The sequence below is a fragment of the Eucyclogobius newberryi genome, unplaced genomic scaffold, assembly GCF_026437365.1.
Source record: "Eucyclogobius newberryi isolate DKJ021-1_F unplaced genomic scaffold, fEucNew1.0.hap1 SCAF_17, whole genome shotgun sequence".
Taxonomy (NCBI): Eukaryota; Metazoa; Chordata; class Actinopteri; order Gobiiformes; family Gobiidae; genus Eucyclogobius; species Eucyclogobius newberryi.
In genome coordinates this window covers 11,502,116-11,529,074 of record NW_027315801.1, presented here as the reverse complement: position 1 = coordinate 11,529,074, position 26,959 = coordinate 11,502,116, and the positions used below count along the sequence as shown (strand labels likewise).

Sequence of the window (26,959 nt, the reverse complement as noted above, 5' to 3'; positions counted from 1 at the left end):
TCAGAACGATTCTCATCCTTTGACTCGGGCCTAACTATAATACATTTTATAACTTTTACACTGGCACACCTCCACAACAGTTTGTAAAGCAGAAATTGAATTGCAATCACATGTAATGTGTCCCATTATCCCATTTCATACACTGGTCTACAGACTTTACACAAATGTATTTGGGTGGATAGTAAAAGACTTGAGAAAGCTCCTGGTTTTACCTTAAGCTGTGCACTTTATCCACAGATGAAGTAAAGCCAAAGTGTTGTAAGCCTGACATTTCACAGGATCTGCACACAGACCAACGGATAAAACATGGGCCGGTGCAGTGCTGTGTTTTATTTTGTGTGAGGGGAGAGAGTGCACACGACTGCATAGGAGGAAGAGAGGATTACACTCCGAGACCTACACACATAAAAATAGAGGCGCGGGAGGAAAGCTTTTTCAGAAGAACGACTTGTCTCGATGGTACACCGTGACGCTTGCTATAGACAGGATGATTCTGTCCGGGTTGATACGATATTTTCAAAGAGACTTAAATGCTGTTGCAAATAAAAAACAAGAAAAGGTATTATTGTTGCTCTATGGGATGACAAAATACACATTTTTATGTATATACAAGATTGATGTTTTCCTCTGCCAACATCACAATAGTTATCTTATCATATTGCATAACTTAGAGGTGCACTTTATAACTTTTCTGATGAAGGGTAACAGTGGTAACTGGCTTGTCTCCATGGAGATCTGGAATGTTTCACATCTCCATAGAGACGTGAGGGCAGATCCTCCACCAGAAAAGTTAAATAGTGCGCTTTTAATACAAACAGGCTTATATGGATTATTACAATTTTATGTAAACAATAATTTCTCCCCATACCATACATCCTACGTACTAAATGTTTGACGGAAATATAGGATTAAATTTAGTGTAGCATAATTGTACAAAATGAGAAGCTGTCACTTTTCCCTGCTACTTTTTGACAATACTATATATTTACTTTATAACAAACCTCTCAAATAAATACAAGTCAATCACTGACAACACCTGCCATGTTTTTACATAAATAGGCGTTATAGATTAAGTAAATTTCCCTTTGCATTCCAGCCTGATGATATGTACCAGGTGCAATGTATTACATAACTTTCTCTCAAATCCCAGTTGATCAATCAGACACCTACTTCCGCTGCAGAGTCTCTTGTTAATGACCGACTTTTTCAACCGGCCTCCCCCGGGTTTTCTGCAGAGTGGAGCGTGAATGCTTAATCTTCCAGGAAACTGTCAGAACATGATGAATGCTAGCTGAAGATTGGCCCTTAAAAACAGCATTCATTATTAAGCACAATTACGCCAACAAAAAAAATGCATTCAGCAAAGTAGGATGAGTTCAGGTATGCTTGAGGCTGGGTTGTATGCAGCAAATTAATCAAGTGAATAGTAGTTACTGCTGTGATAGAGTTCTCAAATTGCATGCTGGTAGTCAAGGTTCAAAATGAATGAAGGAAATGAGCAAATACACCTTTGCTTTTAAATTTAACCAGTCCAGTTTTATGTAATTAATCAATTACATTATTTTACAGGCATTATAATGCTTTTATTTGAAAAAAAAATTGGCTTTGAGGGGTCACTGAGAGCTAATGCAAACCTTGGAAACGTCCTATTCAACATTATTGAATGTTGATATACTAGTACACAATCATTACCCATTATTTATTGGTCGGAACAGTAAAATATCCTAAATTATAGACCAACAATCTTGTTATTTGTAAAGTATGGCTTTCATTACTTTTCTGTTCGACATTTCCCCATGCATTTTCCTTACAAACAGATTGCTCTGAAAAGTGGGAGGAGTCAGGGGAGTACCAACTACAGTAACATTATGTAACTCTCTACATTAGGAACAAGTTTGAGTAACAATTTACACAATTTGCCTCCTTTCACAGTTTAAAAAGGAGGTACCACCCTACTGATTGGTTGAATCTTTACAAAAAACAGGCAATCCTTTAATGATATTGGGTAGGTTGAAATTAAACTAATTTTATATACATGTTGTTGTGTGTGCTTGTTGAACATGGCATGCATGAGCTCTGGTCTGCAATCAATATCTACTTCTTTGTTCCAAGACAAACCAGACAGATGTGAAGAACAATTATCAGGTCCCACGCTTCACCAAAAGCTCTGCCTACAGCCTGCAGAGAGGCCCTGCTGCATGTTAAGAGATTCTCACACAATACAGTATTGAGGATGTGATGAAGAGAACTACAGATGCTCTGATGAGGACGATGGGTGAATAATGAATGTCTTGTATTCAATAGTAAAAACGCCCATCTGCAGTACAGTAGGGAGAGTACAGAGAGTACAGCAGGGAGGAGAACAGCGCACAGGACCTTGTGTTTAGGTTAGATTCCTTTATCCCCGGTGAAAAAGATGTGTGCTAGACCGAAACCTTGAAGTTCAGATGGGATTGAAAAGGAAGACGACGAGAATTAAATCAAATGTTTCCTGTAAAAAAAAAAACCACAAAGGAGACACAAGGCCGAGAAGGCAGTGGCTACTGTTACAATGTATTGACACGGGAGACAAGATGCATGTTCTATCTTAGTGCAGTCAGCGGTTCTGATCAATGAGTCATCCCTGCCCCAGACCTCTGTGTTTTACTATAGCAGCTTGGACTTTCAACAAGATAATCATGACAACTGACATTTACATATTGTCCGCTCACATTTAGGCTACGCTACAGGATATTACATTAACATAAAGGTAATTCCTGTCAAATTGATAGAGACAAATGAATAGCCAAATTGTTAATTCAAATATGGGGTGGAGTGGTGGGTTAAGCATCTTCCCACCAACCAGAGGATCTGCAAATTGAGCACTCAACCGATGGCGCTGTCATTGTATCCATAGGTAGGAGAAATTACACACACTGCTTATTCCCGTCACACCATATGGTCTATTGTGACAGTCCAGCGTACAAACCTGCCAAATCACTATGTGTCTGGTTTTTCGTGGCAAGAAGTCAATTGCGTATAAAATAGAAAGTTCTGCAAGTATCTCTACAACTGCACAGCTGCTACAACAATCACACGAACCAAACTCGTCATCTAGGTTAAAAGCCACATACAAGTTTAGTTGCCTGTGTAAAATATACCCAAGTGAAAGCGTGTTTGGATAATCATAGTGGGACTCTTCACGAGGGAAGGAGACTGAAACATGCACGTCGGAAACAGAACATAATGGTCTTTGATGAGGATACCACATGACAACGTGGTTAAAAGAGTTTGAGCACAAAACTTCATTATCGTAAGTAAAAGTCAGAAGAGCCAGGATATACAATTGCAATTGGCAGAATAGAATCGCATTTCTTTGAAGTCTGAACAGGATTAATGGAGGAGCAGGCTGGTCATCATCACGTCTCATTTGGCTATTACGACTCTCATTATCACAGCGGCTTGCTCTCATTGATTCTGCGCTCCCTCAAAGAAAGTCTAACAAAGTCGTTCATCAGGGGAATGCCAGCGCGGCCCGGAGCTGGACGGGTCAGTGGCGCTGGATTGGAGTGGTACTATTGCAGAGAGCATCGTGCAATAGCTGTCAGGATCGCATATGTACATATTCAGCATTCAGCATTTCCTCAGTCGGGTGTAACAAGCTAATTAATCACTGTCATGGTATTTTCCGAAACATAACAACACATTACATGTAAAATGCACTCCAGCCTTAGGGATAAGATCATGTTCATCTAGGTTCTGTGTCTAAATCATAAAAAAAGTTGTTGTTTTTTTTTGCTTTTGGCCCATCGGCTTTGTTAGACAGGCCAGTGAGCAGCGTCAACACATTCACCAAAAAAATCATTCCCAACATGGTGGCCAGCAAATAACCTAATATGAATTGTGTCAGCTTCTTCAACATAAAATGTCCCCTTACTGGCTGTTATGACCAAGCAACCACATTTTTTCTTTTCACCTTTATTTGCTTTTAAATCCAAGCCTTGGTAAATAATGTATATATGAAGTATATTGTTACGCCTGATCGCTGTGTAGCTGCAAACACAGAAGGTTACATGCACACAAATTGGAGCGGTTATAAAACAGCTCATTGCATTTGATGTTTTGGCCTCTTGCAGTATACCTTGTTGAGACGAACAAATCTATTTTCCATCCACAATATTGTAACATTTATTCAGCATCAGCGAGCATCATGTGCTGTTTTGCCTGAAGCGTTGCACTCTCGCCTCTGTGGATTTCCAAGATATTTTCTGCCAAGATTCACACACTGAGAACTTGCAATATGACAAAAGCAGTGTCAAATTTTAATAAGAACGCACTGGCAGTCCAATTAGCACCAATGCGAGGCTTTCAACCTAATACCCTTCGATTTACCGTTTGTATTCTTGCATTAACTCTGCTTCCTCCGCTCTTTGCAAAGGTTTTTCATGCTTGTTCACAGCATACAAATGTGACAGGAAGAAATAGGCAGGGGTAAAAAATGCCTTTATGAAATCTTTAGTCTTGGGATTAAATCCATTTCATCAGACCAAAGTCTGACTGGATACCCTTTGAAGCCGAAAAGATCCCTCTAAAACGAGATGAATGGCAAATAGAGAGGAGATTTGAGCGCTGGCAGATAGCATTAAGCAGGCCGGGCCAATGTAGTACTTGATTTTTTTTTTTTGTAATGATAGCAGTAAAAAAGAAAGATGACAGACTCGGGGAGTGCATGCGCCTTAAAAGAGGACTTCATAAGTGTTTGTGATGGTGACAAGAACCTTTGATATACAGAGCTCTGTGCAGTGTCTTCTGTGGTCTATTTATTCATCAAGATTCAATAGCACCATCATCCACCGGAGAAAGCTTTCAGGTTTTACTGATGAAGGCGAACGCTATTATGTTATTTAGTTGAAAATGTTTTATGTTGTCTATAGTTCACAATTTTAAAGGCTGCTGTGTTTGTAACAGCCATTCTGCTCTTATCTTATCTGATTACTCACTGGACAATGGTTTTGCTGCTATTTCTGAAGTATAAAATAATATTGTGCTTGATTCTGAAATTACACAGTACTGATCCATCTTTGGCAACAAACTTGCCATGGTTTAAGTTCTGTCATCAAACATGTAGTAAGTAAGTAAATCAGGTTAGGCACAATGTCCTCCCCAAGTCAACACTGTCCTGTCCAATCGTGCCAACAGGACAAAACATCCTAAAAAACAAAACAACAACAAATAAAGCCATCAGGCAACGTGACTGCTATGTTAATGTGTTTGTTGTTAGAACTATTTGAGTGCAGAAATGCACAGTACAAGTCTGGTGATGGTTCATGGACCTCAAACTGCACAGGAGAAGCCTGTATTTCTACCTTTGATGCAACAGTCCAGGTAAAACTGACATGGAGTGATTGTTAAGGCTCTTTATGACTTTGTAAACAGGATTAATGAAACAGACATGAAGAAATCTAAACCCAACTTCAGGAATGTTTTTGATGAATGGATAATATAAAGCTGAAAAAAGTAAATTTTATGTGTCCTTTATGAACTTTGAACTTCAATGTACAAAAGAGCAAAATATTCAGTCATCCTTGCTTATTCATTTAATTTAGTTTATTTTATTAGGGCAAATATGCATTGATAGTATACTTACTATATAATAACTATACATTATTCATACGCAGTAATGAAAAGGAGCTCAATAGATGCAACAATATAGTGATGTTTTGATGATGATTTGATTTTGACACATGCATGTCTTTTCCAACAATATTGGAGAGCAGTGGAGGGATTGCTTACCCACTGACTCATGGGTAAGATTTGATCCCCACTCAGTCCAGTGTATCGTGTGCTTGGGCAAGACACTTCCCCCACCATGCTATGGATATGTGAATAGTGACTTGATGAACACTTCCAACTATGTTTTTACACATGTCATCTTGATTTTTTTGTATTTTTTTATTTTTTTTTACAGTGTATTTATTTGCATCAACAGATGTTTTGTCCCAAAGCGGGTCATTGTTGTGATCCGCTCCAGCTGCCCCGCACTGCTTTAGCAACACTAAGTAGCTGAATTGCCTTCTCCTTAATCTAATTGTCACCATGAGGGACCATCCGTGTTGAGGGACTGGTTACATCGCTTTGTAAAATTGATGAAGGACCATGGGTAGGCGGGCATAATTTGAAACTGCGGAATGGATGGCCGTGTGGAAATGAGGGAACATTAAGAATCAATAGAATCAGTAATAGCCATGATCTTGTGGGAAAGAGAACACTGTAAAAGTAATAAATATACTTCTAAAGAATCAATACAGCCAGGTTAGGAAGTAGCGATTAGAACTGCAACTGGGAGGACAAATGAAATGCACAGAGCAGAGGCACAAGTTTGTGATAAAGGCTCCTTGACACCAGCAGTAATTATTCAGAAAGAGTTTAACACCGGGCCACACACCGACAAGTAGCAGAGAAAATACATAGTGAGAGGCTAGATCACATTTGGGGTGTGCAGTGACGAAAATATAAATGGTAACATTTTTTATCTTCAAATGTACATATCTATAAAGCTTTACAGATCAGAGATGGACTAAAGCATTCATCCTGCCCCATAAAATAAACGATATTACCTTAAGGTCCAAGACTGATCTATAAACCCTGAGCTTATATGTCTGGGGTTAATGTTCTAAATAACCAGAACAATCAGAAACAGAGCAAAATACTGCATCATATGAAATTGACTGGTTTCTTTCTTTCTAAATACACACGTTGTTCCTCTATTGAGGTTTATTTTTCATATTATTCAGAGCATTGTACAGTTAATCATTTTCTGGTCAAATACTTTACTCTTTGCTTATTGCTTTCTTGCCTTATTATAGCTTGTAATAGAACAAGCCAAATTAACGCCAGCCTGTTCTCCAGACCAAGCTAAAGAAGGAGCTGATAGCAACACAGTAAATGGCAAAATGGTTACAGGGAGTGGTGTTTTTAAAAACATATATTATTTCCAGATACTGACTGACAGAATGGTAATGGCAAACCAATCAGACATTGTGGCGGTGCATAAACAGCAGAGTGGCTGATGGCGAAAGTGCCCGTGGTCATCGGAGCACTCGGGGCAGTGACCCCCAAACTGGACGAGTGGCTGCAGCAGATCCCTGAAAAAACATCAGACATCTCAGTCCAGAAAAGTGCAGTGCAGGAACAGCAAAGATACTGCGCAGAACCCTCAAGCTCCCAGGCAGGGCCGGCCCAGCCTATAAGCGAACTAAGCAGCCGCGTAAGGCCCCGAGGCTTTAATAGGGCCCCCAATCTGGCAACCCGTCTTATGCGAAGTGCAAGCGCAGCATGCGCCACCAGTGCAGTAGCGATGCTGGCGCGGCAGCGCACACAGCAGTAACATATAACGCACAAACCGCATTTATTTGTAATGACAATCTGGCAACCAAGGCACCAAACCTGCGCTGATTGGGCAACTTCATTGTGCGCGAGGAGCTCGAGAGCAAAACATAAACACAACAGAACATGGTCCTCATGTCCAGAGGAATATATCCCCCCGATGCCGAAAAACGAAAGAAGAAACTTCTTGACGATGTAAAGAAACTGCAAACTCAACAACACTCTCCAGGTATTGAACTTCTCTTAAAAAGAGACGGTTAATGCTGCTGTTTGAAACAACACGATTCTGTCACGTTAGTTCGCTCAGGCTGGAGGCGACGAGAGCTCTGCCCCGCGCATAATAATATGTCTGAATGAAAGATAATAAGCTTAACATTTACACCAGCTAGTGTGAGCTGCAGGTGAGGCCGGGGAGGGGCGTCTGTGCCCCGGTCACTAAGAGGCGGAGATCCGGTCCGGACGAGCGCCGTCTCGTCCAGAACCTCTGACGTGAGACTTTGGAGTGAACAGTGTGCGGCCCCTGTCCCGGTCCCCTGTCCCCTGTCCCGGGCCCCTGTGCAGCCTCAGTCAGAGATGAGCGGGTTTGAGTTTGCGTCCCTCTCTCTCACATCACCATGTGTGAGATCAATCGTGACTCGTGATGTCTGTTTTACTTTGACTTCTTAACGTGCAATGAGAGGAACGTAAAGGTTTATGCACGTAAGGTCCATCAGCCAATCACATCGCAGTATTGTTTCATGCAGGAGTCCAGTGTTTGATGTTCAGATCAGAACAAACATCTATATTGTAATTAACTTTTAATAGAGCAAGAAAACATTTAAATTTATTTAAAAAGCATCATTAGACTATTTGTTATAAATTGATAGTGAAAAATAACCAGACATATTAAAATTACGTCTGTTATAGAATAATACTATATATTTTTATACAAAAGTGGCAAAGTTGCAGAAACGCAGTCTCTTCACTATAGCTAGGTTTGGACCTTCACTTCTCCTTCTGTTCATTCTCTGGGAATAACATGTTTGCACTGTTTTATCAGTGTTAATTGTTAATCAAGCAATGCTTATGCCATTTGTTTAATTTAATATAACTTGTTTTGTCACTTTGGCAAGCAGGAACAGTTGGGAGTTGTAAAAGATAAATTAGTAAGGATAACTATTACTTTTACATTTTCAGTTAAAATTAATCAATTTGACCATAATTATTTTTCATAGCCAATATTGTATTGAGTAATTAAGTACACTAATGTATTAATAACTGGCTTTAGTCATTTTCTCCTGGCACAGTTTCATCACATCATCATTTTATAGCATTACAACCTCAACATTTTACTCTTACTTTAGCCGGTTGGACCACATTAAAATGCACCAGAAGACCCAAAAAAGGTCTGAAAATTTCTGGGGGAGAGCCCCCAGACCCCCCCTTAATTTAAACTAATGTGCTAATGTGGCTGTCGACCCTTAACGCCCACAAATACACCCAAAAACATATCTGGGACGTGTGTTATTTGTACAGGGAGTAGAGGTGATGTCAGCGGAATACCAAGTTGCATTGTGGGATTTAAGTTATCAATATTTGAGCTTGCGAGGTTCTGAGAATAAACTAACTGGCAAACGGATGCCCTGGAGTTTTGGTGCGCTTTGTTTGCGTTGAAGAAAGTTCCCATATGTGAATTGTTTACTGACAATGGCAATAAAACTGATTCTGATGACGTGGTGAGGGGCCCCCTGAAGGCTTGGGCCGGCCCTGCTCCCAGGGACCCGAGCTTAGCAAAAGGGAAGAGACAACCATGTTCCATAGTATGACCTGTCACCTGCTGGGTGGAATAATTCAGACAAACAAGTCCGAAAAGTTACTTAGTGCACCTTTAACATTCTGCATCTGCTCGTATCAAGTCAATTACAATGTGTGCTCAACATTGTTCACATTGAATCATTACAGTGTCCTCACCAAATAGTTTTATACCTGCTCTTGCTATCCAGGAACTCAAGAAAGACAGATCCAACATGTTCAGTTAGAAACAATCAATGTGAATGTTGCCATGATTGTTTACCTGTCCTTTACACTTGTGCTACAGCAGACTAAATTGATTGGAATCGCTTGCAGGTTTCATGTGCCATTTTGAGCCATGGACTATGCCTCAATAGTGCTGCAGCCATCCTGATCCCCCCCTACAATTTGTGACAACAGTATGGATCAAACGGCTGCCCTGTGATTACCTAAACCAATCATGCTTCATGTAGGAATGAGGCCCAGGCAGGTGTTGAGAGCTGAAATCATCTATTGAAAAATGTCTGCCATTCCCCGAACTTTGGAAGTAAATCTTTGGAAGTAAATCTTTGGGCCAGAGAATAAAGTGGAAATAACAAGCGATGTGCAGTAGCAGCGTGTGGCACAGACAGAGTGTGAACAGCTTGACTCATCCACGGCTCTCCTTACCTCCATTCAAACCAGAACTGTGGCTCAACTGTCTCTTTAAGCAGCTCTACGCCACACAAATCCGGAACAATTCAATTTGGGTATTTTTCTGGCATTGTGCATTACCAAGTGTAGAGTTACATTTGTATTTGTCATAGCAAAAGCTGGGTTTTCCCCAAGTTGTCTGTCTTAAACATAACAAAACAATACGTTAATCCTTAACTTATCAACTATCTGTACCCCTGACCAAGATCCTGACTCAAGAAATATAATAGTGTTGCCTGGCACTGATGTCCCATTGCTCCTGATTGGTTGGACCAGTGGCAGAATAGTCAAAACGTTGAAAACCATAAACATCACCCAAAACATTCACATTTAGTTTACCCATCACATAAATACTTCTGAAGATTGTGACAAAGCTGGTAAAGATAATTACGTTGCACAAATAGTAATTAATGCATGGAGTCCGTAAAAGAACAATGCAAATGAAATCTACGAAATGAAAGAGATTGGATAATAACTTTTACCACATGAATCAAATTTGTAGTGGCCTCCATATATATTTTAACTACAAATAAAAAGAGATGCTGTCTTAGTAGCAGGTTGAACTGACGCGCTCCAGCCTGTACTGAAGCCTGACTTATCCATTGAGGTTCCAATGAAAACCCCCATGAACAAAAATGCAAAGAATCACAAGCTGCAATGGAGGTGTCTTGCAGTATATATATATATATAAAAAAAATCCACTTTAACCATTCAAGCATGCATCAACATTGAAACCTACTTTGACGGGTGGCGCCAACCAGTGGGATGCAGTATTCATGCCTTCTGTTCCTGTGAGCGCCCATAAAGCCAGCCTATACTTAGAAAATGTGTGATTTGAAATATGTGAATCTTCTCAAATACATCTTGGCCCCCCATTGTCCTCACTTAGGGAGGCGCACACTCAGACTTTTTGCCTTTCTGTGACAAAACTATTTGAGCCTCACTTTCAGAAATGTGCTTGGTGCTGTTAGCCGGCTATTACTCTACTATTAGGGCAGCACACTCAAGGAAAGATTGAGGATTTTTGGATTCGGGGAGCACTTTCTGGGGCCGCAGTTATTGCTTTCTCTATTTCATTTCAGCTTGCCAGACACAACGATTGTTTCAGTCTAGTGATCAGGCTTAGGTGGATTTCTAACGCAAACTTTACCTCTAAGCTCTCTTGTTTTCTTCATTTTTGGGCAATAAATATCAACTTGATGTCAGTTGGATAGCTTACCCAAAAGAATGCGAACGTTTCCGCTCCAAAATATTGATTTTTGTCAAAGGTATGGAGCTATTAAAGCCAACCAAAACTAAACACATCATAATGCTAGGGGCCTCGGATGTTGTGATAGTTGTGATTATATAAAATGCAGGACTTCTCCAGGCTGAAACAAGTGAACTCCAGCTCATGAAGAGTGAATGGTGAAAGGCTTGGGCAAAGGTTAGAAAAAGGTTATATTTGGATTTAAATATTTTATCCATTTGTGCTGCCTTTACTTCTGCTTTCTGAGTTGACAGGCTGAAATACTTGAGGGTAACACTGAAAGGCCCTAACAACCCTAACAATATTGTATGTGATAATGGAACATTATATAATAAATTGCTGATGTGAACTGTGCCTCATATCCCTTCAGGCTATCATAAATGTATTACATAAGGCTGTATTATTACGACTGTGGTCAAACAATTATACTTTGGCTTTGAAAAGGAGCTTGAGGCAAACATTTAAAAAAGAACACATTCATCAAAAATAAATTGAACATTTGATGGAAAAGGAAAATATTTTTTCCTTTGCTGAGGTGGTTACTTTTAATAAGCAAAATGACACAAAACAGTGGGTTTTCATGTGGAATTGATAAAGCAAGTTTAAAAAGAAAATCTATGGATAAGTAGTTTCACTACTCCACAAACAAAGGATTCCTCTATAAGTAAGTTTTTCATTGAGAAATGAGGACCATAGTAGGTCTGGAACTTTGGTCTAGTCGGCTGCAAAACAGATTCAACACCATGGTCAAGGTCTGTCTTTGTCAAGTGTTTGGTTTGGGAGTAAGTGATGGTAGTAATTGTGTCAGGCAGGCTAATTTCCGCCACATGTCGGCCTCGGTGAAACTGAGAAAAACAGTGTTTTAGTTTTTTCCCCCCAAATTTGTGATTTTCGTTTTTTTGCATTATGTGAAAGTTGAAGCTATAAAGGAGCCCCTCAGTGCTTCAGATATCAGTATTCATTACCTTAAAAGTACACATTAAGCTGTTAAAAATGGGTAGTTTTCGTGTGCCGGGCGGGGCGCGTTACCCTTTTTTCAACCACGTACTGTTTACATATTTCGACCAATCAGTTGCTAACCGCATGGCTACAGCTACGTGCCTCTTCACATGCGGTTGGGGAGAGACCTTGTTCTCTCCTCTCAGAGACATTATTTACTCTCCAGACTTTCTCCAAAGATGATTACCTGGACTACATTGCAACGGAACTGAGGTACTTTTACTCTAATTGCTTAAAACGCTGTGTTTTAAGGCGGTGCGCACCGGAGCAGACAGGAACAATGCTAAGCTAACATGCTGCTTCAGTGCACTGAATCAGGTTATTTTTCGGCGTTTTGTCGGTACAAATTATATACATATGAAGTATTTCTTGACCCGTAAGTTGTGTGGGTTAAAATTATTTTATTTACAAAGAAAGCGGTATTCAAATGTTGGCTGGCTTATATCAGCTGGTCCACAGCCAGGTATTAAAAATGAAAAACAGAGCCTGCCCCTGTCCACCCTTTTAAGTTTGTGGTTAGTGGATTAAAAACATGCACACAGAGGCAAATAGTTCCCCAGCAACAAAGCACCCAAACGTTTGCGGCTCGATTCATGTTTTTAACTTTAGTGTAACAGTTACAGTTGGAATAATAGGACACACATTAAACTCACTCACTGAATCTTTTCATGTGTACATTCCTCCACTCTTTCCACAATAAGATAAAATAACAGCATATTCACAGTCAAGATTTGAATATGCAGAAATTTGTTGAGGGCATTAAAAACGTAAAAGAAAATGTAAAGAAAAAAAGCAGTTGATATTAAATCACATTGCCACAATCACAATCCCCAGTCCACAGTCTCCAAAATCTTTTGCTGCACAATAAATGATTAAATGCGCAATGAAAAATACATTAAAATCAATATCTCGATCAGTTCTCATTAATACAAAGAGCAAATGTGGGAATAAAGTAAATGTTAAAAACCTTTATTAGAACCATGAGGGAAACTACCTGGACACATAACATAAAAAACAATTCCAACCGCAGACAATACATATCTGAATAATAAAAACAAGTATGTGTCCTAAAATAGAGAACTGAGCAGAAAGGCAGTGATGAAATGAAGTAATGGCTCAATGTGTCACTTATTTGTTTAGAATATGCACGTTGTCTTCATCACTACCTGGAACATATCTGAGTCATCTGCACAAAGTCCATTTCAGATGGGGCTAGTCAGACTCACAGTGTGATGCATTTGCACTGATTGAGCTGAAGCTGGACAAGACGTCAGAAAGCATCTTCAAAACAGCACTGTGCTACATGGAGGTGATCTCACTGTCCTACAAAGCAAAAGCACATTAGACCATCAAAAGGCTATTTCAAGGATCATGTTTTTGTCACAGTGAATTTAAATAATGAGGATAATTTTGAATTGTATAAAGTAAGGACTATTTCTTTTGGAAAGAAATGTAAAAATGTTGTTTGATCCTCTGATCTGATAACTACAATTTCCATTGGTATAATTAATGCCAAACTGTTAACATTCCAGAAAAAGCAATGACATTTCAGCAGGTGATAGGTCCTTTGTCCAAAAAGCTACATAGAGCACCTATAGTATAAAAGCAAAACAAAATAAATACCTATAATTTATTTGGATTGGATAATTATATTTAATTATTGCTTGAGCCTTTGGTCATGTGACTACAATTCCCATTGGCTAATGAATTAATGTTTGGTTGTAGTATTTTAAGATATTTATTAGAACATTAGTCAAATTAAATAGAGATTTTCCCATTAGTCCCGGTTCATTTAAATTAATAGTGAGTGAAAGAAAGAAAATGGCATAGCCCTGAAAATATATCTTTTGGTGGGAGGAGTAGGGTTTCGATAGTAATAGAAAAAATATTGTTGAAGTGCCTCTTTTATATGAGAAATTGAATGCCTTGGAATGATATTCTGGTATTTTATTATAGGTTTGCTTGAACAATCCATCTTCTACTGGCTGTGATGTCTTGACAAAAACATCATTCCAGTCTGAGTTTTATGTTGAAAGATGTGTACACTTTAATGAGGCTTTTCCTTCTCTGAGTGCCTCTCCACACATGATGGCAAACACAGTGCATGAGCCGTACTGCAGATCTGTCTGCACGTTACCGTTGGCGATTCCACATAGCCCCTTTTCTCTTGTCTTTATCATCTTGAAAGAAAAGCTACAGTCATCAGTTTAACGCCAATAATTACGCCCTAGTTTCCCCCATTTTGAGCAGCGGCAATGTCAGGAACAAGTGATGGTCATCTCAACATGCCTGCTGTTCTAGGAAACAAAACACTTCAGCTTTAAAAATAACGGTTTTCTCTAAAGTCAAAGACAGAAGTGTTTAACTTAGTACTTCACAATTTAAGTTTGACGCTCCTCTGGATTTCTTGCCCACTTAAAAAGCACACATGCAATCAATGTTTCAGAATTCTACACAGAACTTATTGTACAAACATAAGAATAAATAATATTTTATTATCACTGCTACTACAAAGACATGTCCTCTTTTAAATATACTTCTTTAAAATACTATTATAGTAGTAGTAGTAAGTAAAAACTAGAATTCTTGCCATGTAATAAAAACTTTTTTATCTAATGAATATACAATAATACAAGTTTTACAGGGAGATAGTTTATCTTTGATGTGTACTCTGAAAGGGAGGGATACAAATTATTTTAATGTTACATCTGTCACACAAAGCTTTTTCAATGCCATTGTGCTTCTTCTTTAAAAGTGCACTATTTAACTTTTCTGCTTGTCTCCATGCAGGTAGGTGCTTTGCCTGGAGTTAAGTTTAGAGTAAACTATATTGGTCCTGTAGGAACATTTGTCCTCTGCATTCGATTCATCCTTCAATTCTTCTGGGGCAACCTTTCTATCTCCATGTGTTGAGAATGGCTTGGTCAGGATCTTAGCTGGAAGAATTTAAATACTGTGCATGTTTTAGGATGTTGGAGGAAATTGAAATCTTGGGGGAAAACCCACTGGGGAGAAACATGCAAACCCCCCACAGAAAGGCCTGGCGGTTAAACCCAGAATCTTCTCCTGTGAGGCGAGAGATAGCTATTCAGTCACCATTTCACAGAATGAGATGACATTTATCTATGTTGCATTTACTCAATTACAGGTTTTTTTGTTGCTAAACCAGATCTAACCTGTAACCAGCCTTGTGCATGTCTCCATAGAGATTCTGTTAATGTTAATAAATAAACAGGACTAACTAAGACAGATAGGTTAACTTCAATGGCGTAGTCTGTAACATTCCAGGCAAAGTGATGCCAATCCATGGAGACAAGCAGGTCCTCAACCAGAAATGTTATATAGTGCCACTTTAAAATAGTCAGAAAAAGTAAAAACATGTTATCTCATGGGTGAAGACTTGATCTCCATTTCCAGTGTGATGATATTGTCCGTGTGGGCCTAAGTATCTCCTTCGCTGAAGCATAGCGGACACCACAGCGGCCCCCCGTCGGATTAGGACATCACTGTCAGCCCAGCCGCTCTGACAGCACCTATTAGCACAACGCATGCCAATGGAGGCCACAGCACGAGACAGTATGTAAAGCCCTAACCGCATCCTAACTCTGCTCTTCTACCCTTCAAAACCTCTGAGGATAAAAGCTTTTAGAGAGAAATAAAAAGTGTACATTGCAAAAAAAGAGCAAAAGAGACATTATCAGGTAATTACAAGGCATTGAAGGAATGAAAAGGAGACTAATTTGTTTTGAGTCTGGCTTTGTTGCGGCTGTAGATATGGTTAATATTCAAAATGGCCCAGATGCTTTTGTAATGTAAATTCTGAATGATATGCAATTGTGTGCTATTATCTCGAGAATGTGAACAATGTGAATGTGAAGAAACTAATGGTATGAATAATCGGGACAACAACAAAAAAGAAGTGCAATTTAAATTGTTAAGTATTTCTCAAAATGTCATGCATCACATTTCTGTAACTGTTGGCAGTGGAAGAGCATTTCAACACAAATCCAAAAGTTGGTGACAAATATAGAACCAACTCTGTAGCCTACGTTTTACGTATTGACCTACTGTAAAAATGTGCCATATAAAAAAGCATGTGGTTGGGACAGTAACAGAATACTTTCAAAATGTCCGCCCACTACAGGCAACCAATCATAGAAGAGCAGAACAGAAAATGAAAAGTAGAGAACTTCCGCTTAATTGGGATTAATTCTCTTTCTCCCTCACGGTACAGCGTAAAACACATACCAGTACTTTGAAGACGTATATCTACAGTACGTGGCGGTAAATGCACCTTTTCAGTTGGCTGCCAGCCACCATTAAAGGTAACAACAACAACAACAACAACAACAACAACAACAACAACAACCACCAAGGACTGTTGTTTACCCAGAGCCAAGTTAAGTCTCCTGATTAGCCCTGCATACTTTTTTTTTGTAAAGCCCATGTTTATTTTAGTATTTTATTGTCATTTCACTTATCAGCAGCCCCAAATGCATAGGCTCAAGCCCCCAGCCGATGTTCTCTTCCTAATACCTATAATACATGTTCATATTATTCTGATAACAGCTGCATGTATCTGCCACTAAAGACTTTCATTCAAAAACTTTCTAATAGCTACCACTAATTACTTTGGATTAGCAATTAACATTTAGCAGGAAGCAACTTTTGCCGTAGAAGCAATTTGAAGGGAGCTATCAAATATAAGTCTAACTATTATTTGACGGTTGGGGCGAGTACATAATGGGCTGTAGTGTGGTTGGTCTTTGGTGATTGTGTTGTGCATTAACTGAACTTTGGGAGCAGCTAATGGTTTTTTAATCAGCTATTTGCTCTCCAAAATCTACTTAATTAGCCAAACATAATAAACACAATTGCTGCTGTAGTAAAGAGTGTTTTACTTTAATGTCTTTGTTATATTTATTCATGTCTAAAAGCCCAGATACTGAGATAATGTTTTCAAACCCACTCCTGCAACATACTGCAAGCTTCATTTGCTGCAATCGACTTTACTTAACAGTTGTTCTACAAAACCCAAGAGATATTCCAACCAATGTCTTAGTGTTACATATACTCCTGCAATGTAGATTTAGACTTTGATGAAGACTTTGTTATTTTTCCCTCCTCATCTCTTACTGAGATTGCATTTTTAGTATTGGCGAGTCCTGGCCCCAGATGGCATCCTACTCTATGTTTGGATAGGAAACCGACAAACAACAGCAAGATACAAACTCAGACAAACAAAGATTGGTTTAGTGGGAAGGGCTATGTGGGATATGTAAGTAAGGTAAAAGTGCTTACACCTACTACATATTATGGAGTAGGTGTGCAACAACATTGTGTACATCAGATAGGGTGAGCTTTTGTAAGATTGGAGAAACTGGAATACTCGCAGAAAACCTGCATGGACACAGGAAGAACTACCCTTGGGGATTGAACCCAGGACCTTCCAGCTGTGAGGTGAGAGTCTTTATTCCAATGAACACCTTAATGTGCAGCATAAAATCTTCATTATTATTTTCAATGAACGTGGGGGTACGAGCTGCAGCAGAGAAAGTGCCTCCTCTTCTGAACCCTCTGTGCACAGAAAACTCTCTTCTCTCACTAATAACCTGCTCAAACCACGGCCTTTCCTCACCCTCTTTGTGTCTGCGTACACTGCTGTGTGAATGTGTTTGTGACTGGGTGAGTGGTTCCTTGATGTAAAGCCCTTGAGTGCTCAATGATAGACAAGCGGCATATAAGTGACCATTTACCATCTATATGTACTATATTGACGCGCTGCATCCCGGTGTGCATTGGCCTTTACTCTCTGAGCCATCATGCTACCATATAATGTCCCCCTGTATAAGAAATTATCTAGGTAGTAAAAGAGAACCACCAAAGACAATTTGAAGACACATTAACTGTGAGTCGATCACTGTTATGATGTCTACTTAGGTGAGTTTGTGTATGATGTCTATGTCAAAAGCATGAGTGTGCACCCAGCAGGGGAGCTGGGGACAGGTATGACAAAGTCTGAGTTCTTCTTCGCCTCTCGCTGCTGACAGCCTATGTTTCTGTGCACGTCCCATCTGGGCTCAGGACCAAAACATCTGTTGGAGCTGTCAGTCCGAGCACAGTCTTCCACATAGTGACAAGGGCCACTGCTGTCCACCTCTAAAATGTTTCCATGAATAACAAGGAACTTAATCCCCCCCTTCTTTTTACCTCTTAATTTACCTTTTCAGCTTTAATTGAGATGGGGCAGGCAAAATGAAAGTCAATATGTATGTTTGATATTTTGATACAGGAATACCATCTACAATCTGGAAAACATATTTTTTCAAATCCTATTGGACAACCAATGTCCAACAGAGAGAAAACTCCTATTCTCTCTTATTTGTTGACCAGGGCGCATTAACTATCTACATTTCGGTTTCATGCGTTTGTAATCACAACCATGAGCCATTGGTTTCCGAAAAAAAGAATCACATTTCTAGCCCAGGGCCTCTTTTCTTAATTTTGCTGGCTCTGATTATGATCTCAGAAAATCATCATGCACCCTTATTAGCACACTATCTGCCCACAAAGACAAACATGCTCGTTCAATTAAAAAGCGATTTCCTGGTCACCCATGCAGCAGCGGTAGTGAATAACCTCTGGACGTAAAAGAGAAGACAAAATTGAGAGAATTGCGATTTTAGTCTATTCCAATTCAATCAAATTCAACTTTATTTGTGTAGCACATTTTACCAACACAAATAAAAACAACTTAAAAATATAGAGGATCACAGAGTTCTCATGCCGGGTTAAACGCCATGGAATAAAAGTGTGTTTTTAGACAAGACTTAAAAGCATCAACTGAAAATGCAGTCTGTATGTAGGGCCGAAGGGGGGCCGAAGGGGGCCGACCACAGAAAAGGCCCCGTCGCCCCGGCTTTTGAGTATCGTTGTTATTATTCAGATACATTTTTGGTTGTAGTGATGACATTTCTTTTGAGAAATACCTTCAAAGTGATGAAGCTTAAAACTTACTTTCTAATCCTGGTATTTCAAAATATTTTGAACCATCACATCTGTCAAGTTTTAAATACAATAATTAATTTAGCTATTTGAGGAATTTCTCAGATTTTTTTCCTTACTGATTCACAGGTTGACCTATGTCAAATATTTCTACCTCTGTTCGGCCATTTTTCGGGAAAGGTTATAAAAAAACATTTTGGACTTAACTGTACTTCCTTCCCTCTCTGTTAGCTCCTTGTCTTAGAGGCTTTCTCCTGGAGTGAGATGTTCTGCCGTGACTCTGAGGTCTTCATCCATAATGTATATTTTGTTTTAGGGGTTTATCTCAGCTGGAAGATATAAATAACTCCTTTTAGTTCCCAGCAGGATAGAAGAAGGCACGCTGCACAGTTGTGGTGGGCAGTGCTTTTATTACTTGATGCAAGGTCCAAAGTATAAGAAAGTAAAGGCTTACGTGGTCTAGGGACGCAATAATGTATATATGTGGATGCACGTCTTTTGACACCGCAACGAGATTCTTCATGTCCATCAATATGTATATGTCGGCCTTTCAACAAGTAGAAACTGAGTAAGGTGTGATGAATGGTTAATTGAATGATAAAAGTTGGTCCCTTGACACAAGACCCAGATTGTGACGGTGGTGAAGAGGACAAGAGAGAGAATGCTGTGGTGGAAAAAAGGATGAAGCAGTTTAAAATGGTCGGAGTGAAGAATGGAAGTGCTGTTATCTGGATGTGTTGAGAGGCAAAAGTAGCCGGTTGATTTTGACTTTGGATGGATTTATGCTTCATAAAAAGATGCCTTAAGTGAGCTGACATTGAAATTCATTATTAACTGCTTGGACTTATTGACAGCTGCAGTGGTGCTGGTCACAACCTTTAAGGCGTGAAAGCCCTTCTGCCCTCTGTGTCCTTTGCTCGGGCCGCGTCTCAGCAGGGAAAGTTAGGTTAGCATAAAAGCAGCATGAGCCAAAGCCTGACATGTGTGGATGGTCAGTTGTGTCAGAATGGCGCCAAGCTACAGCAATCTCCTACTGCGCTTTGATGCATTGTTCTATTTGTTTGAGAGTGTGTAAGACACCTGCCCTCTGTTCTGTAAAACAAAACAAACATACACAAAGCCATAAATGGGGAGAAAAGCTGAACAAATTTGCATTAAAATTGGATCTAAAGGCAGAGTTTAGATATGTTCATAACTCAAGTGCACTAGATCTGTCACTGTGGGAATCCCACACTCTTAATTTTCCATTATATGGTGTAATCCGTTGGAGAAACACTCCAGAGAGGATCGACATGAACATCGTAGCGCTCATGAAGGATATGGAGTGGATCCAGGCAGCAGTGAATAAGTTATGTTCACGGCACATACAAATTATTCATTGCTGGGCTCTGAAAGCATGGGTTCATGAGTTCTCTTTATGAAGAAAGGTTGGTGGTGCGATCGCAGCTGCCTCAGGTGAATACTGCTGTTGTGTCCTGTCCTTGGCAAGACCTCATCCTTACTATCTGTGTATAATGGTGTGTGAATGGGTGAGTGATTCTTTGATTTAGGGAAGGTAAATATTGATACTACATATTTATCAATTTCAATTTGCCTTCCATCTCGTAGACGAGTGGAATTTAGGTATCAATAACAGTGCTAGGATCACTACCGTTATTTTGTGTTGATAGGAATTATACAATTTGGAATGCTTTTAAGTTGTTGCTATTGGCAGAAACGCGCGCAAAGACGTAATAGCAACTTCTTTAAAAATTGGGTAACCCTGGAGGGAAGGAGCGACTGCACTTTAGGTAAAATTATGCTTATCTAAGTTCAACATATTAGGTATGAGGAGACTAAAGAGCCAAGCGGTCACCCTGTGCTTAACTCTTGCTCAGTACCATGCACTATTACTGCCACAGGATTGGCTAGTAGACCTGTCAATTAAAATAATTGAGATCAAAGTTTTGAGCGTGAGCAATCGATATTTGAATTTTTGGGCACAGCCCTGCTAACTGCAAGTATATAAATCTTGTCTGTTTCATTGTCTTTTATTTATTACACACAAATTACCTATTGACCCACAGTACAACAGGTCACAGGTACTCAAAAGGGCTTGTTCTTCTCTGTTGTCCATTGTCAATTGCAGAAGGCAACAAGTTCAACATATGCAGATAGAATGTAATCAATATCAACATTATCAACATTATCACAGTGTTGAAAACAACACCGTTTGCATGTCCCTTTCTGAGTTAAACTATAGAGCTTTAACATTCTGTGATGACATCAGCAATGAGCCTAGACCTGCCAAAGCGTTAACCACAGAGAAAAATGAAAACAATGAAAGTAATGAATGGAGCATGTTTTACATAACCTGAGGGAATAGCTGATACAAACGAGGCCTGGTGGGAGATACACTCATAAAGGATTGTGTGACAAATGTAAATAGGCACCTTTATAGACATAATAATACATTTATAGTGAATACCTTTCTATTTCACTTTTATTTTCTCTTATCTCGGGTTAAAGTAACTCATCTCATATGTATTTTTTCTATTTACAGGAGCTAGCTGGGGAACACACTAGATCAAGAAGGACCAAGGGGCCAAGAAGACGCGGAGAATAGAGGCCAACTCCAGTGCTTTGTTCTTGCCAATGCCATTTGAAAAAGGCTCTCTGTCGATTCCCTGTTCTGTTTAGTTAGCGCATGTAGCCACAACTCTCAGGTGCGCAACGAGAGGGAAACAAAAAGCCAGGAGAAGAAAGACGGAGGATCAAGCGTGGGAGCCAGACTGCATAATTAGTATTACCAAGTTTGTGTCAAAGCGTGAGACCATGAGAGGAGACTTCTGAGACAAAAAACAGCAAGGCTAACCTTCAGAACATTTGTATGTGTGAGTCTCCGTGTGTAGTTCCATTTTCAAAGAATTTTGGCTTGCTTTGGACCCCCGTTTAGCTTATAAGTATGACTTTGCGAGCGGGCTTTGAGGGAGCTTGGACCAACCACCATCACAAAAATGCCTATTTTATGGTCTTACTACTGGTGTGTTGTTTTTCATTTATTTTTGGAGCCAAACCAAAAATGCCAGGCCACACTCACCTTAACTCAATCCGTATAGATGGGGACATATCTCTGGGTGGGCTCTTTCCAGTCCATGCCAGAGGAAATGATGGGAAAGCTTGCGGAGAGCTCAAGAAGGAGAAGGGAATCCACAGGTTAGAGGCCATGCTGTTTGCCTTGGACCGTATAAATAATGACAATGAGCTGCTTCCCAATATTACTTTGGGAGCGCGCATCCTGGACACATGCTCGCGGGATACCCATGCATTGGAGCAGTCGCTCACGTTTGTGCAGGCATTGATTGAGAAAGACTCCACAGATGTCAAGTGTCTCAGCGGTGGCCCGCCAATCATCACCAAGCCGGAGAGAGTGGTGGGAGTGATCGGCGCGTCGGCCAGCTCTGTGTCAATCATGGTGGCAAACATCCTGCGTCTTTTCAAGGTCAGATACAATTACTTCTTGTTTGACTTCCTCCTAACTCATTTTAAAACACAGTTGGACCAAAATTTTGTTGAGGAATACGACTTCACTTATCAATGAAGCTGCTACCATTTAAATACTTAAAAAGCTACGGCGTGCATGTTAATATACCTATTCACTTCTGCTTTCTGACCACAGCTATTTTACATTTTAGTAAATTGTTTTAAGAAAACAGTATGTCACTGCTTTTTGTTTGCTCATAGGTACTAAAACCCAGTGTAGTGCATCTTGTCAAACACTAATAAGCTTTATATATGCAAGACTGAGCTGCAGAGAAGACAAATACACAAACAACATTGCTCAGTCTATTTGCAATTTACTGTCTTGCTTCAATGTAAAATATACACTGTTTTGTCTAGCGTAATTATGTGAGAGGGGGGACATATTCAATAACGTGCATATATGACAAGGATTCTCACATCAAGGTGGATATCTAATCAGATCAGATATAAAAGGACAAATTAGAGATTATACTAGGAACAAATATGGTAAACTAAGTCTTTCAATAAATCATCCCAAACTACAGTATACTTTACAAATAAAAAAATATATAATCAATTACGAAAAAACAACCACATCATGACTAAACTCAAACCCTAGTAAGGGCTTGTCAAACTGAAACTAAATCAGGACGAGACATACCATATGGTCAATGACACATACAGTATTTGATATTAGAAATTGAAAACACTGTTCCAGGCAAGACTGCTCTACATATCTCTGTTGCATGATTGGTAGAATGGCCCACATCGCACGGCTGATTGATGTCATTATTTCATACAGCCAACCAGAATATGTAGTTGTCCATCTGAGTTACTTTGACAAACTTTGGAGTCTTTTAATAGCGAAGAGCAGCTGCCACACAAGCCTCATCTTCACACATTGATTTTATTCTTAGCACTGCACCAGGTTACTTATTGTATCTCGAAGAAGACCTGTGTAATTACAGAGGAGCAGAAAAAAGGAGGCTGTGGAGGCAAGCTCAGCCCGTACTGACTGAGAGATGTTGCTCTGTAAGGCACATACCAATGTCCAGTTCACGGGTCAGGGAACAAGGCATCTGTTCACTTTGGGGCAGCGCCAACTCTAGTCCACTTGCCGCCTACAGCAGGAACTGAATGGAAAAAAAATACTTAAATAATAAATAATAATAATAAACTTCCCAACCATAAAAATGCATTTCAATTTAATCATGTTTTGGATAATAAAATCTGTGATATAGAAGATCGTTTTTCACATTTGTGGATTTTTCCTTTGGATATATTTTCTAACAAAATAACTAATTATTGACATAGAATATATATTTATAATACATATATAATTGTAGATCAATGTAATCAATTCATTACCCATATGTGTGTGTTCCTAAATATACAAACTTTGCTTTACCTTGTATAAACTTCAGACAGAAATCTCAATGGCTTTCTCACTGTGGATAGAGCCAGGCTCCGTGGGGAGGCCCCGCTCATAGGCAGCAGAGGAGGGTCTGTCCACTTAGTCTTGAGAGTCTTTACACAGCTATTGGCAGGACAGTGTTTGGGTACAGGCTGCCAGTGCATAGCGCTTGTGTGTCCCACATCTCCTTGCCAAAATCCTGCTGTGGGAACAAATTATTTAAACCTTTCTGTTTTGTTCTGATTTGAGGGAGTGACTCACTGCATTCGAGACATTGTACCCCTGGGCAAAGGATGAGCTGAGTAGATGCCAACTATGATCCTTGTAGCTCAATCCAACAAATTAATGCAATACGCCATTCCAGGATGGACTCTGGCCTAAAATCTTATAAAGCTAATATAAAGGTCTGACTGTCTAACTTTGAGCTATGATGTTGTTATCACAGATGTGAGCAGAAGGGCATTTGAAAGTAGCATTAGTAATTATTGATTTTCTTCAAGACATTATATTAGACTTGCATGACATGCATGTCATGATTGGCCAATAACATTACAAAGTACAGTTCTACAATAATCAGTCTGTTCTTGTGATAATGCACTGACAGTAATGGTAGAGCAGTCACCATCTAAGCACGTTTACATATGACAATGCTGGTGAAGAATAACCACGAGCTCCTCTTTTGCTTTCTATTGAAATTTGAAGGAAGGGAAAATGCACAAGAGCAGTTCTATGTGCATTATGCAAATGAATCCATTTCCAAAAGTGGTGAATTGCCATTGGAAAAACAGGCTGATTCAAAAGAGGCACTTTGTCCAAGGAGAGAAGTGTCCTCTGCGCTGAAAGGTCTGTAGCACTTGGTGGGTCTGTGGTATTTTTCATAAACTAATGTTTGAGGATTGCAGCAAATATGATCAGAAACTTAAAGAACAAAGCTTTATTGAATAATTTCTTCACAGTTGTTTGTGAATCAAGCAGCACACAAAACACTGTCAACATCAGAGGGTTCTGAAAGGCTTAATCAACTTAGTGTCTGTTTAGTGTTTGACAGGCGGAACATTTGAGTGAATCATAAACATTATGGTAATGTGATTGTATGAGGCATGGAGCAGCCCCCAGGTGAAAAGTACTAAAAATGTTTAACTAAGAATGAATTCAGACTTTGCATTATACATAATGCACATTGTACCTCCATTTGAAAAATAGGATGGAAATTACTTCAACCTGGAGGGACTCCAATTATTATGCAATAGATGATGAACGATAAATAATTATGTAAATGAACCAACTTAATGAAGCAACTGCTGTTGTGATTTTGGACGTTACAAAAATAAACTGAATTGAATATATGATGCACAGAAGATGCAGAGCACATATGATAGGAATTTTCCCCCTAGAGCCGAAACACTGTTGGTGGTGAAACTCAAAAAAGATGGTGCAGGTGAGAGATGCGCGAGCTGAACTGCTGAAAGGAGTGGAGGAGAGCAGTTTAAAACAAGTAGGCTGGCAGCTGCTGAGCCATCAAAACAGAGCAGGGCAGTGATGGTATGTTGCGCAGGTGAGACAGCAGGAATAGTCTTCCTGGCTGAAACTATGCTTTAGTGTCACTATGCATTTGTTAAAAAGATTGTTGGACAAAATTCTACCATGTTGTCTCTATTAGCTGCTCTTTTAGCTCCAGGATATACACAGAGGAGTAAGGCTAAGCTTGCCCTGTGGAACAGCATGGCCCTGCAGCTTCACACTCTCTATCATTAAAGTCACATAAACAAGTTCCATTGTTGTAACACAGGGATGCAACCCAAAGACTATGTGTTAGTTTGCTCTTCTAAATACAATGATTTAGCTTTCAAAATACATACATTTACACATATTTTTCAAACAATACACAATAATGAATCTACGTTGAAAACATTGATCATGCAAAAACCTCTCATGCATGCTGTTATGGGGCGTCCATGACCTGCAATTCAATTACTTTTTATTGTAGCTGGTGTTGGGCAATACAAAGGTTATAAATCTCTACTTTATATGTTTTTCTTGCCTATATGGTGGTTGAAAATACACAAATAATTATTACATAGTAGAGGGGACCTAGACAGAACTGCTAATATATTTTGGCATCCTCATGTGACAAGACCAGTCTTTCTCTAATTGGCCTCATAGTTTAATTTGTTAGGCCTGTTACTTTTTGGACTCATACTCTTAGCATGGCTGAAGGCAAAATGTTAGATCAGCACTTGAGAGCCAGCAGGATCCCATACCCAAGGCATGTCATGAATATTTTACTATATATCGTTACGTAATTTACACCCAGGGATAAGGGCTGAAAGCTCATCTTGTCTATTTTCTTGAAAACTATTTTCATCAACTGGCTCTTCACTTGCAAAAAACACAAATCGGAGTAGTACTCGAGGTAATTGGCACTGGGATACTCGCAATATTTAAATCAGAGTGGTGGTTAATTAAAGCCTGGTGCTTTTTACTGCGTCTCCTGTGTGGCACACACAGTTTTAAGGGCCTGTGTTTGCTTTTGAATGAGCAAAAAAATCTTGCCTTTTCTCTCCACAAATTTGTGGCATTTATGGAACTCATGTAACTTTACCTGTACAAAAGGCCAAATAATGTTAATGGGTGAATCAAAAATATTGTTATACGTATCAATCAATACTTCAATAAATATATATTTTTTAAAATCTTATATATTTAGTTGTAAGATTAGTTAAAAGCAAAGATAATGATCGCTTAAGTTAAATTATTTATAGTAGAAGAGTTACAATGCATATTAATACAAAATGCATTGGTTTCAGTTTGATTGAAATCATGATACTTGCTATAGCATTACTTGGTATACCAATACCAAATGTGTAGTCCAAATGTTGCCATTTTCATACCATTGTGAGAAAACTATTTCACTTTAGTTAATTTGTGGTGACAATAAAGACAGTTGAATCTGTCAGTAATAA

At 39.3% G+C, this 26,959-nt stretch overlaps 1 protein-coding gene across 2 annotated transcripts in view; it reads left to right on the top strand.

The window, feature by feature from the left end:
* The window catches only part of LOC140362874 (metabotropic glutamate receptor 4-like), a 173,294-nt gene that overhangs the window by 37,263 nt on the left and 109,072 nt on the right, over positions 1–26,959 (top strand). For both annotated transcript variants that reach the window (XM_072449136.1, XM_072449137.1), the window contains exon 2: positions 21,624–22,562. In XM_072449136.1, coding sequence (XP_072305237.1) covers positions 22,026–22,562 — 537 coding nt within the window. In that variant the 5' untranslated portion in view covers positions 21,624–22,025. The remainder of the gene's footprint in view (positions 1–21,623; positions 22,563–26,959) is intronic.